Below are 16,947 nucleotides of genomic sequence, written 5' to 3' on the forward strand. Positions count from 1 at the left end.
CCTTTGTTTTGGAAGTGTTCAGAACAAGGTTAAGGGCAGAGAAAGCTTGTTTGACGCTAAGAAAGCTTTGTTGTAGAGAGTTTAACACAAAATCTGGGGAGGGGCCAGCTGAGTATAAGACTATCATCTGCATATAAATGGATGAGAGAGCTTCCTACTGCCTGAGCTATGTTGTTGATGTAAATTGAGAAGAGCGTGGGGCCTAGGATCAAGCATTGGGGTACTCCCTTGGTGACAGGCAGTGGCTGAGACAGAAGATGTTCTGACTTCATACACTGCACTCTTTGAGGTAGTTAGCAAACCAGTCCAAAGACCCCTCAGAGACACCAATACTCCTTAGCCGGCCTACAAGAATGGAATGGTCTACCGTATCAAAAGCTTTGGCCAAGTCAATAAAAATAGCAGCACAACATTGCTTAGAATCAAGGGCAATGGTGACATCATTTAGGACCTTTAAGGTTGCAGTGACACATCCATAACCTGAGCGGAAACCAGATTGCATACCAGAGAGAATACTACAGACATCAAGAAAGCCAGTCAGTTGATTACTGACAAGTTTTTCTAACACTTTTGATAAACAGGGCAAAATAGAAATTGGCCTATAACAGTTAGGATCAGCTTGATCTCTCCCTTTAAATAAAGGACACGTGGCTGTAACTAACCTCAAGACATGTTGCATTCAAATATCACTTGAGTTGTGGAGGCAAAGCAAATGAGAGCTCTCTACTCCTCCTCCTCCTCACCCAATGGCACTACGCCTCAGGAGGACCCGACCTCGCCACTTTCACTGAGCTGTTTGATATTTATTTGATAACAGGGGAAAGAAGTGAGAGGGTGGGACCTTTTAAATGAACCTGATAGGTTTCCTGGAACTGACAAACACTTTATATGACAGTAGATATTAACACTGGAAAACATCAGATGCCAAATGATTGTCTTGTATAACAAAGTAGAAAAGAACAACTTGAACGTGGGTGAAGTTATTCAAACATTTGAGCAGCTTTGTATTGTTGACTGAATAAGTTATTGTCTAGTCTTATCTTTAACTACTATTCAAAAGGCTTAAGAGAAAACAACTGCACAAATACATTCCTAGCTCTTACAACTGACCCACTCACTGCAAGGGCACACTGGTTGAATGAACGTTCTTTCAAAGTATTGTGACGTGGAATCAACATTGAATTCTAAAATACTTCATCAACCAGTACTGTTTCCATCTAAAGTGCATTCTGAAAGTATTCATAACCCTCAACTTTTTCCACATTTTGTTAGGTTACAGGCTTATTCTAAAATTGATTCAATATTTTTTTCTCATCAATCTACAAGCAATACCCAATAATGGCAAATCGAAAAAAGGTTTTTATAAATTTTTGCAAATGTATTAAAAATGAAAAACAGAAATACCTTATTTACATAGGTATTCAGACCCTTTGCTATGAGACTCGAAATTGAGCTCAGCTGCATCCTGTTTCCATTGATCATCCTTGAGATGTTTCTACAAGTTGATTGGAGTCAACCTGTGGTAAATTCAATTGATTGGACATGATATGGAAAGGCACACACCTGTCTATATAAGGTCCCAAAGTTGACAGTGCATGTCAGAGCAAAAACCAAGCCATGAGGTCGAAGGAATTGTCTGTAGAGCTCCGAGACAGGATTGTGTCGAGGCACAGATCTGGGGAAGGGTACCCAAACATTTCTGCAGCATTGAAAGTCCCCAAGAACACAGTGGCCTCCATCATTCTTAAATGGAAGAAGTTTGGAACCACCAAGACTCTTCCTAGAGCTGGCTGCCCGGCCAAACCAAGATTGAACTCTTTGGCATGAATGCCAAGCGTCACGTCTGGAGGAAACCTGGCACAATCCCTACGGTGAAGCATGGTGGTGGCAGCATCATGCTGGGGGATGTTTTTCAGCAGCAGGGACTGGGAGACTCAGTTGGTAGAGCATGGCGCTTGCAACGCCAGGGTTGTGGGTTCGATTCCCACGGGGGGGCAGTAAGAAAAATGTATGCACTCACTAACTGTAAGTCGCTCTGGATAAGAGCGTCTGCTAAATGACTCAAATGTAAATGTAAACTAGTCAGGATCGAGGGAAAGATGAACGGAGCAAAGTACAGAGAGATCCTTGATGAAAACTGCTCCAGAGCGCTCAGGACCTCAGACTGGGGCGAAGGTTCACCATCCAACAGGACAACGACCCTAAGCACACAGCCAAGACAACGCAGGAGTGGCTTTGGGACAAGTCTCTGAATGTCCTTGAGTGGCCCAGCCAGAGCCTGGACTTGAACCCGATCGAACATCTCTGGAGAGACCTGAAAATAGCTTTGTAGCGACGCTCCCCATCCAAACTGACAGAGCTCGAGAGGATCTGCAGAGGAGAATGGGAGAAACTCCCCAAATACAGGTGTGCCAAGCTTGTAGCGTCATACCCAAGAAGACTCGAGGCTGTAATCGCTGCCAAAGGTGCTTCAACAAAGTACTGAGTAAAGGGTCTGAATACTTATGTAAATGTAATATTTCAGTTTTTTTTAAAGGTCAAATAAAATATGCCTAATCAAATGTGAAATTCAACATAATTTCAACCACCCAATATAGGATGAAAAAGATTAACATTTCAATGTGGAATTTCAATGTATACATAGTTCTCTGACTTAATTTGAGGTTGTTACACCAATGTATTTAAGTTAAAGTTTTACCCTAATTTCAGTGTTTACACATACTTCCACGTCACAATACGTTGACAAATTACGTTGAAACGACGTTGATTCAACCAGTGTGCCCCCAGTGGGGAGACGTTTCACTTTTTACACCCGGCTGTCTCTAGAACTAAGAGGATGACTGACTGTCAAAGGACTACACTTCCCTTGGTCCCAAGTCCATCCTCATTCTGGCCAATGATGGGAATTAGCTTCTGACCATGGGATCCTACAACTGTCTGCTCATGGTTTACATTTCTACAGGGGCCATTATATTCACTCCTTTTGTCAAGTGCAATTTGTGCTCAGTCAGGTACTGTGGGCTGTTGGGGAAGTCTCTGACAGTGGTTAGACATGGGGGTGGAAAACAATACTTGCATACTCTGTCTATCCGGAGTCTTTTTACAACTTTAACCACGCTAAGCCTCACATGCTTCCCTCCAACAACCATCTGGTTCCACCCCCTCCCCACCCCCATGCTCAGTATAAGTTAAAAACAACCCATTATGGGAAGCTTCAAAATGGCATCTCATTCTGAGAAGCAACCAAATGTGAAATGATTCCAAATGTCAACAGACCAAATATGGTGAATGTTGACCTGGGTCTCTCGTGCTTTAACATTTTAACATTTAACATTTTAGTCATTTAGCAGACGCTCTTATCCAGAGCGACTTACAGTTAGTGAATGCATACATGTTTTTATTAATTTTTTTCATACTGGCCTCCCGTGGGAAACGAACCCACATCCCTGCCGGCCAAACCCTCCCCTACCTCGGACGACGCCGGACCAATTGTGCGCCACCCATTTAACTCAGGGAACTCAGAGGGGGCTAGAAGTGGTGACCCACTGCATTGCACAAGGAGAGGCCCTGTGGAAAACTCAATGACTGTTTGATAGCTGCACACGCACCCATCACTGTGCTATTCTTCTATGTCTGCCAAGGCTGAAAACATTATTCTGAACACTTTTGGTCAGGGCTGTATCAAATTACATATAGCCTAACCCTTTTGGTTTTCCCCTCACGTCCCTAATATACTTCCAACACAGGATTTAGGTTGGGCTAACCGATACCCTCACTGACAGTACTGCCAATATACACAGACCCAAAACATTTAAAACTGTAGCCAAAAGAGGATCCCTCATTTCTAAATGTAGCCCACACGACTTTCAGCTAGCATTGCTTCCTCCCACTTGTTTTCACTCAGCGTGGTGGAAGGTGAGGTATCATGCCATTTCAGTGATATCACACTGCTCGAACTCATGGGCAGGGTTACACAGGGATTTCCCTCTGCAGTGCACTCACTCATGTTTTCCATGCCCACTTCATTTATTTACTGTACAAAAGCTGTGAAAAACTACAGTGAAAGGTCAAACATAGACAAACATGGAAAAAAACAATTCACCTGCCCTTTGATTAACAGAGAAAGAGGGGTGGGGTAGGTACAGTTGAAGTCGGAAGTTTACATACACTTAGGTTGGAGTCATTAAAACTTGTTTTTCAACCACTCCACAAATTTCTTGTTAACAAACTAGTTTTGGCAAGTCGGTTAGGACATCTACTTTGTGCATGACACAAGTAATTTTTCCAACAATTGTTTACATACAGATTATTTCACTGTATCACAATTCCAGTGGGTCAGACGTTTACATACACTAAGTTGACTGTGCCTTTAAACAGCTTGGAAAATTCCAGAAAATGATGTCGTGGCTTTAGAAGCTTCTGATAGGCTAATTGACATAATTTGAGTCAATTGGAGGTGTACCTGTGGATGTATTTCAAGGCCTACCTTCAAACTCAGTGCCTCTTTGCTTGACATCATGGGAAAATCAAAAGAAATCAGCAAAGACCTCAGAAAAAAAATGGTAGACCTCCACAAGTCTGGTTCATTCTTGGGAGACATTTCCAAATGCCTGAAGGTACCACGTTCATCTGTACAAACAATAGTACGCAAGTATAAACCCCATGGGACCACGCAGCCGTCATACCGCTCAAGAAGGAGACGCGTTCTGTCTCCTAGAGATGGACGTACTTTGATGCGAAAAGTGCAAATCAATCCCAGAACAACAGCAAAGGACCTTGTGAAGATGCTGGAGGAAACAGGTACAAAAGTATCTATATCCACAGTAAAACGAGTCCTATATCGACATAACCTGAAAGGCCGCTCAGCAAGGAGGAAGCCACTGCTCCAAAACCGCCATAAAAAAGCCAGACTACGGTTTTCAACTGCACATGGGGACAAAGATCGTACTTTTTGGAGAAATGTCCTCTGGTCTGATGAAACAAAAATAGAACTGTTTGGCCATAATGACCATCGTTATGTTTGGAGGAAAAAGGGGGACGCTTGCAAGCCGAAGAACACCATCCCAACCGTGAAGCACGGGGGTGGCAGCATCATGCTGTGGGGGTGCTTTGCTGCAGGAGGGACTGGTGCACTTCACAAAATAGATGGCATCATGAGGAAGGAAAATTCTGTGGATATATTGAAGCAACATCTCAAGACATCAGTCAGGAAGTTAAAGCTTGGTCGTAAATGGGTCTTCCAAATGGACAATGACCCCAAGCATACTTCCAAAGTTGTGGCAAAATGGCTTAAGGACAACAAAGTCAAGGTATTGGAGTGGCCATCACAAAGCCCTGACCACAATCCTATAGAACATTTGTGGGCAGAACTGAAAAAGCATGTGCGAGCAAGGAGGCCTACAAACCTGACTCAGTTACACCAGCTCTGTCAGGAGGAATGGGCCAAAATTCACCCAACTTTATTGTGGGAAGCTTGTGGAAGGCTACCCGAAACGTTTGACACAAGTTAAATAATTTAAAGGCAATGGCTACCAAATAGTAATTGAGTGTATGTAAACTTCTGACCCACTGGGAATGTGATGAAAAAAATAGAAAGCTGAAATAAATCATTCTCTCTACTATTATTCTGACATTTCACATTCTTAAAATGAAGTGGTGATCCTAACTGACCTAAGACAGGGCATTTTTACTGGGATTAAATGTCAGGAATTGTGAAAAACTGAGTTTAAATGTATTTGGCTAAGGTGTATGTAAACATCCGATTTCAACTGTATAAGTCAAACCAAAAAGACAAATATACTTCTACAACCTTACTGACTGCCGAGGTTTTAGTCATGATGAGTCCCTGGTTCTGCTCTCCCAGACATGGGTGGTGGTGGTAGGGTAGTAGGGGCCACTGTGCCAGGTATTTGGGAGGACCAATTCCATTTAAATTCAGTCAATTCATGAAAAGAACTGATATTCATTTTCAAAGAGGATTTTCCTATTCTATAATTGATGGGAATTGAAATGGAACGGACCTCAACCTCGTTCCTCTCCCTCTCTCATCATCGGTGTCTGCTCCTCTCCTTGTCTTTAGACTTCTTGGGTGAGTGACTATGGCTACTCTCCCTGTGGCCCTTGTCACGGCCCTCTGGGCGGTGCTTTTCACGGGACTTGCTGTGCTGATGGTGTCCGTCTCCGTCTCTTTCCCTGGAGCGAGAACACTGCCTGTGTCTTTTTCTCCTGCCGGGGCTCCTCACTGTCCCACTGTAGGTATAACATGGGAGAGAAAGAGGTTTGACAAAGGTTATAGAGAAATCTTTGGTGTTTTCTGTAACACAGCCAAGTCAAACACTGTGGAATGACTCTGTGTTGCTGGAGTGACTGATGTCACAACTGTTGAAATAATAGGCCATAACCAAATTACATGAGCCATGCTTACTCATATATTCTTACTCTAATGCTCTGACTGAACATTATTGTGAAACAAAATACATTTTTCCTTTCCCAGCCTAACACAAGGAAAACAAACAATGAGTTGGGGGGACATTCTTCGGTCAACCTTGGATTTCTTGGACTTCCTGGTGTCCTCGTTGACTGAGTGATTGTGCTTCTTGTCTGTGTTTCTTCTCAGCATGCTGATGGCTCATTCCTTCTTCCTCTAAAAGCAGGTCGTACTTGGAGCTTTTGAGAACGTTAAGTAAAACTTGAAGTAAAACTTGTAATTCTGTAATGCCAAGTCAACATTTCAAACAGAGAAAGTCTTTCTTCCAGAGAAATGTCATTCCCTCCAACAAAAACGTCTTCACAATAGTTGACCTCTCTAACCTAATAGCTATGTGAAATGGTGCACAGTTGAGTTTAAGTATTTAACACGTTTCTAACCCCCATCTTTCACTTCATATTGAATAGCAAATATAAAAACATTTAAGGATACTCTTGCTTGGGTTTGACTTTATCCTTAAGAGCTCATTTGGATACCACGTATTTTTCATAGGCCTTGAAGTCTTCCTTGGTATACTTCCCACCTAGAAAACAAGACCTGGTTAAGTTCTCTACTTAGAAGAGAAGGTAAATGGCACATCCTTCAACTAAAGTGTCCGATTACAGCTTAACGTCTCTGAAAGTATACATAATGGAATTATTGAAAAACCCAAAACATTTAAAAAAGTTAATGAGTTGTTTTAATAAGTGTTTACCTTTGCCTTTCCATTTAATATTTGAGACAGACTGGCTGGCTGAAGTCCCGTGTAGCTCAGTTGGTAGAGCATGGCGTTTGCAACGCCAAGGTTGTGGGTTCGATTCCCACGGGGGGCCAGTATGAAAAAAATAAAAAATATGTATGCACTCACTAACTGTAAGTCGCTCTGGATAAGAGCGTCTGCTAAAATGACTAAAAAAAAAGGCCTTTTCACAGTCCTCCTCCTGTGGAGAGAATTGACACCAATTATATCTAAGAGGGTCAACTGAGCCCTTATGTGAATAAGGAAACAACCTATCAATTCAGTAAACAAAACCCTTTCAAGTGAATTATTGTGTTTTCTCAATTCTGACTAACTGGTGCCCTCTATTTGTATTCTTCATTACTGCACTTAAACTGTTAAAAAATGAATCTCTTTTTATCATTGTTGTAAAATTATTTAATGCTAACTCATGGTACATATAGAAATCAAGTGAAAACCAAACAAATACACACCTTTTCAAACTCGATGAAAGCATAGCACAGAGACTCTCCTGACTTCCAGTCTCTGATGATCTAATAGCTGTACCGAAATAAGAACATGTTAATACGGGATAATTCACCAAGATTCTACCAAGTCTCCTTTCAATTTCAATATTGAAATGGTTAGGACTAGGTCAATTTCTAATTAAATATGTATCGTAGTGTCATGGAGGCCAGTATATTGAAATAGACAGGGTGAAGTGGTCTATTTTACCATTTAATAAGTCCGAAGCGAGAGAAGATGATTTCCAGGTCCTCATCTGTGGTCACAGGGTTCAGCTTACACACAAACAGAACATTCTCAGGAGATTTCACTTCCGCATCAGGGAGATCACCCACCTACACAAGCATATATGCACATACACACGGCAATGTCTCAAACCACAAAACTCTCATAAAACCACCATATTATCTTTACAACACTAATATGTTTACCAGCTACTGAACTACTGTTTGGGTTCCTCAACAGCAATCTGTACACAAAGTGGTCATGTGGAATGTTACAAAATCTCCTCTGCAATCACTCCTGAAAGTATGTGCATCCTCTACAAGGCTAGGTGGACCGAACCACAAGACCCCCCTCTCACCATCTCCAGCAGGATGGCCTGGGTCTTGGCCTCCTTCTCCTTCAGCAGCTCATCCAGCTCCTCTGCCTCCTTCCCATCTGTGTCGTTGATCACTTCATCTGCTCCAATACAACCACTCTACACACCAAAGAGGGGAAAGTAAGGTTTGACTTTGCAAATGAACAAAGGTGTACAGTATATAACATCAAAAGCGTCAGTTACTTTTGTTCAGTTATTGAGAAAATCATTCACCTTTCCTTTGATGAACAGAGAAACTATAACTTAAACCTTATGGCTTTATATGAAAGTAACATTATTTCCAAATTGTTCAAATCTCATCAATTTCTTCCTCTGAAATGGGAGACATGCATTGCTTTGACTTCAATGGTACTGAAAGTACCCAGTCACTCACATCCAGCTGTTCCTTGGTAGGCTCAGGGGAGCGGTCCGGCACAGGCAGGTCAGCAGGGTCATCGAAAGGGTCTTCCAGGATCACAGTGTGGTTTATCCTGCAATGACACAAAACAAGTATTACACCTCTTTTCTTTCCACCTTATACTGGGATGTCCATCTGAGTAGAAGGTCATTGTATCTATACCTCTGTATGGGAGGTATTCATGAGGGAATTAGAAAGTGTATTCAATTCAGTTGTAATGTACCCCTAAAATCGCTGCATTTAAAGTTGATTCAAGAAAATGAAATCTGCTGACCTGATATCCTGAAAAGGGATGAAGTCCTTGTCAACGAAGGTCTCATTGATCTTGGCCAAGACATCCATACCCTCTGACACCTCACCGAACACAGTGTGGACCCCATCCAGGTAGTCCAGGTTCTCACCAGTGGTGATCAGGAACTGGGGGGTAAAGAAATTGTTACAGCACAAGTAAGCTGACCTGAACATTTCTGAGATTTAAGATGCTTGCTATCTATCCTGCTCGAATCAGTAGGCTAACTTTGTTGCTTTCAAACGGATAGTAGTTAAATCCTGAGGAGGTGGATGGCAGTTTTACCAACCTGAGAACCATGCTGGTCACTGCCATTGTTTACCATGGACACCATCCCCTTCTTTCTGTGTTTGATCTATGGGTTTTTCTCTGCATCAAAGAAGCGGGCTTGGTCTCCATTGAGTTTACTGAGGGTATAGAAAAGACATCATTACATTTACATTTTAGTCATTTAGCAGACAGTCTTATCCAGAGTGAGTTACAGGAGCAATTAGGGTTAAGTGTAGCTAGCCTCTTTTAGAATCCAAAGAGTGAAATATTTACACACTCGTCTCTAACATGTTGGCTCAGCATTCCCGAACAGTCCCATTACAAGTCAGAATGTTGTTCATTTCAACTAACTTTACCTGTTGTTCGCCGATTTTAGTAATCTGATAAACAATACCCACAGGGAAATGTTATCAACCCGACCTTCAGTTCGCTGGTCTGTATATCGGTTTGTATTTATGGTTTTTATTTTCAATACTGATGCAATTCGCACATGACAAACCGAACCACAAACCGAATGGCAAACACTTCCAGCTGATTAAGAGGAAACATGCTTCGGTCGACTAGCTACGTTCAGTTACATTCGGCTATTGTTTACATATTGTGCATCACGTGAAATGCGTCAAAGATTGAAAATGCAAGTGACAGAACCTAACCGCGACGCAAAAGGTTGTGTAAACAAGAGTTTCCTTTGGATACCCCATCTCCAGCTCCTACCGCCAACAGCATGTATAACCGGTAAAGTAAGTGTAAATATAATTGTATTCAACATTCTGGCTTGTAGAGACTATTGCGTATTTTTAAGGGCTACTTCGGTCAGACTGAAAAGCAATGGAGTAACCATGGTAACAGTCTGACGTTTAGGCAAGGTTAAGTGCTTTGCTCAAGGGCACATCCACAGATTTTTCACAAATCAACATTCCTGTAATATATTTTTAAAAAACAGCTGTGATGATTTTAGACATTGATGCTGATGAAGAGGACTGACCCATAGACAGATTCTCCACCACGGCCATTCCCAGTTGGATCTCCAGTCTGCACAATAAAGTCTCTCTGGACATTGTGGACAAGGCAGTAGTTGTAGAATTTGATTTTGCATAACTTCAGGAAATTCAGAAAGGCTGTAAAAAAAGGAGATAATCAGTATTATGAGAGCAACACATCAAAAGACATTAGGAATTCCCTTGCCCTTGATCATGACTCTCAGTTCCATTACATTACACATAAGAATCATTGGAGGAAGGGGTCTTCTGTATGGGGGAGTTTTGTTAAGAGTCCCGACGCTCGGTCTGAACATTAACATCGCTTGCGGTACGGTTTTGGAAGCATATGGCACTTATCGTTCATATCAGCGAGAAATAAATTGATACACACCTTTATAGGGTTAGGGTTCCACACTGCCATATTTCCATGTTCAGCGCTTGTTTACGGAAAACAGCCGGAAGACAGAGTGGACTACCTGTGGTAATTAGCTATCTGCATCTCTGAACACCTGTGTGTAAACAGAAGATGGACGCCACAAATGTGTTGTCACTGAAAAATACTGTCGGCTGCAACTGTGTTAAAACCGGTCAAAACAGTGTACAGCAGTGGAGGCTCCTCAGAGGAGGAAGGTGAGGACCATCCTCCTCAGTGAATTTTATAAAAATAAAAATTGTGAAACATTTAAAGTTATCCTTTTTAGATAAACTATACAAAATATATTTACGTCACCAAATAATTGAATAAAACACACTGTTTTGCAATAAAGCTCTACAGTTGCCTCAACAGCACTCTGTAGGGTAGCACCATGGTGTAGCCGGAGGACAGTTGGCTTCCGTCCTCCTCTGGGTACATTGACTTCAATACAAAACCTAGGAGCCTCATGGTTCTCACCCCCTTCCATAGACTTACACAGTAATTATGACAACTTCCGGAGGACATCCTCCAACCTATCAGAGCTCTTGCAGCATGAACTGACATGTTGTCCACCCAATCAAAGGATCAGAGAATGAATCTAGTACTGAAAGCATAAGCCACAGCTAGCTAGCACTACAGTGCATAAAATGTGGTGAGTAGTTGACTCAAAGAGAGAGAAAGACAATAGTTGAACACTTTTGAACAAATTGATTTCTTCAAAAATGAAGGAGGAGCAAGAGAGAGAGAGAGAGCTAGCTATATATATATATATATATAAATGTACTTTCACTTACTTAGCTAGCAAATGCAGCTAGCTAGTTTAGCCTACTCAAACACCCGGTTCAAACAGAGAGGGATGCTATGTTAGCTAGCTGGCTATGGCTATCCAACACTGGAACTTCCAAGTCAAGGTAAGCTTTTGGTTTTACAAATGTATTGCCACCGGGGCCCGCCGGTGTAACTGCTAAACCGCTTACTGACTGTTCACAGGTCTGCATGATTGTAGCGGGTTTACTAACACGTTAGTTCTATTAGCTATGTTGACTATAACGTTACTTTAACTAATATGGTGACAATGATGTAGGCTGTGTGTAGCAGTTATGATATGTAAAGGTTTTTTTCACCTGGTCACAGACAGCTGATGTGTTGTGCATTGAAGTCCACAAGCGAAGGGAAAAGGTGAGGAGGAGAGTGCGTAGATGCGAGAAGGAATACAACAAGCTGTTTGTATGTGGCTATGAAAGTGAACTGTTGAAAAACGTTTCTTAAAATGGAACGAAACGGGGATAAACATACATTAATTTGTCCAATAGAAACTCTTGTTTGCAACTGTTGGACTAATGACTACACCTTAGACCAGCTAGATGGCAGGCAAGAGTGTGCAAGGCAGTATTGTATGCGTCACGGTATGTCACCTCAAATCTTTCTCTCGACCTGTGTGCACCTATGTTGTAAACTTTCATTCATTGGCTAGGTTGTAGCAACCTCATGATGGGTATGGGGAAAATTCGAGTATCATGTAGTAGCCTAAACCTATCGATGTTACATTGAACTGGGTGAATGGAATATGAATGACAGTCATCCAATATGCTGTAATAGAAATAAGGTCATGCTCATTAAAAAAATAATCGTCCTCCTGCATTTTAAACGGCACCGACCGCAACGGCCAGGTGTACAGTAAGTGTGAATTTTGCATTTGTGAAATTATTTTGATGTGATATGAAAGTAGAGGGATTTATGTTTCTAGAACCGTACCGCAATTGAAAATCGATTCACGTTTAGATTGAGGATTTGGCATCCAGAAGCAACCTCTATAGCTCAATTGGTAGAGCATGTATGCACGCATGACTGTAAGTCGCTTTGGATAAAAGCGTCTGCTAAATGGCATATTATATTATTATTATAAACAGAACATGTAAGGAAGGTCCTTGCACCTTGGACTGTAGGATTAACGTTAGGCTCCCTTAGTCCATTAATATTGGCTAGGAATTCCCTTCCCTGAATTTCAATGATGCACCACATTAACACAGAGTAAACTGTCAGATTAAGTGTACCCATGGCAATCCTATGTTTCTGAATGTTAGTTAGTTAGCTATCTGAAATATAAAATTAACAAGTTAGCTAACAGTTAGCAATACTAGCTAGCTAGCTATTTGCTATAGCTGGGCAATGGTTAGCAATCTTGCTAGCTAGCACTTGCTAGCATTATAATAAAAGGTGAGATTTTACTTTGAGCAAATGTCATTATTATAAAATGTAGGCTGTGTGTTACCAGGCATCATTAACGTTGGGTGTGTTGGTGGATGTTTGCTTACTTTTAGGCCGTTCTTCTGTAAATAAATCAATGACAATATCACCCAATGTTGTTTCAAGAAGAACCGCCATGCTTGCGTAATGACTGCGCACGCGCTCTTGATTGATTTCCGTGTCACTTGGGCGGGGGGTGTTGTTTCCTCCACAATCTTACGACAGCTAGAAGATGGCGATGAAACGAACATCCATTTATGCTCTATGTGTACTGTTTATGTCATTAATTTTTGCTGAGTCGCCACCTCGGCAATTAAACACGGTAGGAGAGGACTATACTACTAGATAGCTACATGAACAAGCTAGACTCGTATGTTTACCTGCTGAATGCAGCTAGCTAGTCAACGTTAGTCAGCTATAGTACAGTAGGAACGTTAATCTTGGTAGCTAGCTAGCTAGCTAACGTTACCTTTGTTGCTATCTGACTCACTGCAGCTAGCTAATATTTATGTTGTTAGCCAGGTAGCATGAGCGTAATACTAGCAAGCTAGAATGCCCTCAAGTATTAGGTAGCTAACTTATATGATGATCATAATAATTAATGGCCTGCTTTCCCATTCTTGATTCTCAAACAGGAAAGCATTCTGATCAATGTGACAGCAGGGCCATTGGATGATACACAGGTGCAGGAGTCCAACAACTTGCAGGTAAGCTATAATATTATGTAGTGTGGTCCAAGATTAAGCCTGTCATAATGGTATTGAATAACAACATAACGTATAGCTCAATACATGTTCATTTTTAGATCAACTTGAATATTTCAGTGGATGAAGATCAGGTGCTCATCAATGACATCCCTGTGGAGTTGTCAGGGGTGACCAGGTTGAACTGCCAAGCCTTGCTGTGTGAGTAGTGAACATGTTTCTGCTGCTTATAACTTAGCTACAGCACAACATTTTGCACCTGATTAAAACAGCTTTTCACTCTGTTTACAGTGGATACCACCAATGGCACAAGTGAATTTGAATCTGGTGACTATGTCTCCACTGTCACCCGGGTGATGGTGAGCCAGAATCGCCTGTGGAGTGATTCAGAAGAGGTGGTGTCTCTCCAAGTGTTCAGCGAGGTCATCGAGATGGAGGGGAAAAAGGTAAAGTTGCTTGATTGAGAAAAGGACAATAAAATAATGGTGTTAGGGTATTTATGTAACAGCTTAAGGAGCATATTTGCACCATGGTGGTACAATGATGGAAAATCTGTGATCTTATGACTTTGTATCCTTTTCTATCATTTAGGTCCAGCAGCCAGAAATGTGTGAAGTGAAGATACTGATGAGCCCCAATTTCCAGACACTTGCTCAGTATAGCAACACCTATCCCATTGGACACAGTGAGATTTTCAGGATCCCAAGGGAAAATGATGTGGTCATCACAGATCCAACAAATCCTAAAAAAGGTATGCAAGAACAGCTGTTTTCGTTCACTTCTCGTACTCTCACATGAAAAGGACAAGATAACTGAATTCCATTGCTAAAGCAATGTTCCTAAATCAGTTGGTGAATGATAATGATCCACTTCCTTCTGCTCAGCTGAAGACCAAGTGATGTCCCAGACCACCAGTCATTACCCTCTGAAGCATGCTGACACCACCCAGGAGGAGACTGCTGCCCCAGGCAAGCTCCCAGAGACTCCCCTTCGCATGGACCCAGACCTGCTGTATGATAACAATGATGAGGGTGATGACTTGGGAGGGCTGTCGGATCAGATGCAGACAGAGGCACCGCTCAAAGAATCTATCTCTTCTTACAGTGTAAGTAAATTGGACATCGGATCCAAATCAAAACCACAAAATTCCATTACTATAATGTGCTCTGGACTTAAAATCTGTTTGCAGGCCATGTGTCGATGGGTGGAGGAGGTGAGGGACCGCTTGCGACGCTTCTGGTCTGAGTCCTTGCCCCTGTTCTTCTTGGTCATGTGGGTGGTGGTGATTGGTGTGGTTGGGTCAGCGGTCATTGTCAAGATCCTGGACATGTTCTTCCCAACATGCGAACACAAGTACGTTTTCACACAGGTCCTGTTCAACCTGCTTACATGATTGTTGTAGAATTAAATGAAACTTTGCCAGGTCAGTGTGCAGGATTTGTCCTTACTGCCAAGACCAGTTAATTAGGCACGTCCGTTCTCTCATCTTTTCTTAAGGGTGATGCTCATGAGGAAAACTGATAATGTTGTACTTTTCCTCTAGGGGAATTTTCCATTTAAATCCTGTGACTCTGATGCTGGAAGATGAGAAACACACCCTGCTGGAGAACATTGAAATAGAGGCAGAGGAGGAGAAAAGGCCTTCAATGAAAACTGAAGAAGGATGAAGTGGATGAGTCTGATTACATCTGTTGAAAACACAAGGCATTATGTGGTTAGAGAAACCATCATCTCTTTGTAGCACTTATTACACATGCATTGCATACACAACATGATTCACTTTATTTCTCAAACATTATACCCTCCTCTCAAAACATGAATCTGAAATGTTACTACTGGAAGCAGAGCTACCTACTGCACACTGTGTTACTTTTCATATTATGATTGTGTTACCTCACAGTGCCTCTGTAACGATTCTACTTTGCATTATGAAATACTGACTTATTTTTGATTGCTCATTTCATACTATTTTAGCATTCTGACTGGATGATACTGAGGATTTGGTGTTTGGTGTTTGTTTGCATGCAACTTTAAATCATAACAGATTAACAGCTTTTATTTACTGCATTTTCAGCCAGTGCACAATATTATGTTGGAGCCTCACCAATGCATTTGTTGTAAAATGTCAACAACAAAACATATTTTGATCTTGCTATTGCATTTTGACTGAACTTGACTGGCCTGTGCTTAGGTTCATAAAAGGACAGGTGGTCCTAGTCTTGCACCCATCATTATGAGTGCAGTGCAGAACAAATAATGATCAAATATTAGATCTCATTCCAACCATTTCAATTGATCGAGAAGAAACTGTTAGTTCCTATAGCTGAATGATCTCTGGGGCATATTCACTTGACTCTTTGTCACAGAACATTGCAAATTCCCCTGCAGATTTGAGACGCTGCATGCTTCCTGATTAGGCGGCAGGTAGCTTAGTGGGTAAGAGCGTTGTGCCAGTAACCGAAAGGTCGCTGGTTCTAATCCCCGAGCCAACTAGGTGAAAAATCTGTCGATGTGCCCTTGAGCAAGGCACTTAACCCTAATTGCTCCTGTAAGTCGCTCTGGATAAGAGCGTCTGCTAAATGACTAAAAAAATAAAAATAAAAAATAAAAATAGATAGACCTGGAAAGTATAGAACAGACATTAACTGCATTAGAGTCATGCCCAGTCTATACATTCCATTTCTGTTCACGCTGAAACATTGCACTCTGAATACACCCCTGCTGCTTTATGCCTGTTTTTTATGTGTTTTAACTTCATTGAAATGTATGAATGGTTACTGGATGTTCTTTGCAATGTGAATTAATGACAATGGCCGTGCAGTCAACATAGACATCTGAAGCTACACTTATAGGACCTTATACACTTTACCTTCAGTCTCAGAATATAGTTATAGTCAAACCTACTCCTCTCCCAATAGCTTATTGGCTGGTTTGCCTCAAAGCAGGCTAGGCATGGTCAAAATAGAATTGTATCAATGTGATTCTCAAGACTAGGCGCCTGGTTGACTTACGCATGGCATTGAATGGGGCCCTGGCACATTGACTTTCTGCCTCAGAACTTAGTAGCCATAGTAGGGAATGCAGTTGGCTGTCAATGTAACAGCTTCATAATAGGAAACTGCATGCTGATTTGAACTTGAGTGGGTGAAGTAGAACTTAAACAGTTATTTTACCTCTTGCTTCTATGGTGCCTCAAAATTCAATTTCAGTCTTGTGTTTTACTGAAGCATGGGAGCATGGCATGTGTTTTCATTCAAATCAAACTGTACATTGAATTCCCAAATCCTGCTCAATAAATGTTTCTGTAAATGTTCTTGTGACGTTCACTCAGTCTA

The 16,947-nt window shown here is 41.6% G+C and overlaps 1 protein-coding gene and 1 pseudogene across 2 annotated transcripts; one reads left to right on the forward strand and one right to left on the reverse strand.

Moving 5' to 3' along the window:
• Positions 1-6,047: 6,047 nt before the first annotated feature.
• Positions 6,048-13,046, reverse strand: LOC311108141 (peptidyl-prolyl cis-trans isomerase-like 4; annotated as a pseudogene). Its single transcript has 13 exons — positions 12,977-13,046; positions 10,252-10,384; positions 9,286-9,403; positions 8,982-9,124; positions 8,684-8,780; positions 8,293-8,409; positions 7,920-8,044; positions 7,679-7,745; positions 7,318-7,407; positions 7,182-7,236; positions 6,920-7,010; positions 6,545-6,666; positions 6,048-6,249 (listed from the first exon to the last, which is right to left on the reverse strand). The product of its transcript is annotated as a peptidyl-prolyl cis-trans isomerase-like 4 (transcript).
• Positions 13,047-13,095: 49 nt separating this feature from the next.
• Positions 13,096-16,925, forward strand: LOC311108831 (glycoprotein integral membrane protein 1-like). Its single transcript, XM_084151594.1, has 8 exons — positions 13,096-13,230; positions 13,544-13,615; positions 13,714-13,813; positions 13,904-14,058; positions 14,204-14,363; positions 14,497-14,717; positions 14,802-14,965; positions 15,156-16,925. Exons 1-8 carry the CDS (start codon positions 13,141-13,143, stop codon positions 15,277-15,279), a joined length of 1,086 nt encoding a protein of 361 aa, XP_084007720.1. The 5' UTR covers positions 13,096-13,140; the 3' UTR covers positions 15,280-16,925.
• The last annotated feature ends 22 nt before the right edge of the window (positions 16,926-16,947 follow it).

Source organism: Coregonus lavaretus, assembly GCF_964263955.1.
Source record: "Coregonus lavaretus genome assembly, chromosome: 33".
Taxonomy (NCBI): Eukaryota; Metazoa; Chordata; class Actinopteri; order Salmoniformes; family Salmonidae; genus Coregonus; species Coregonus lavaretus.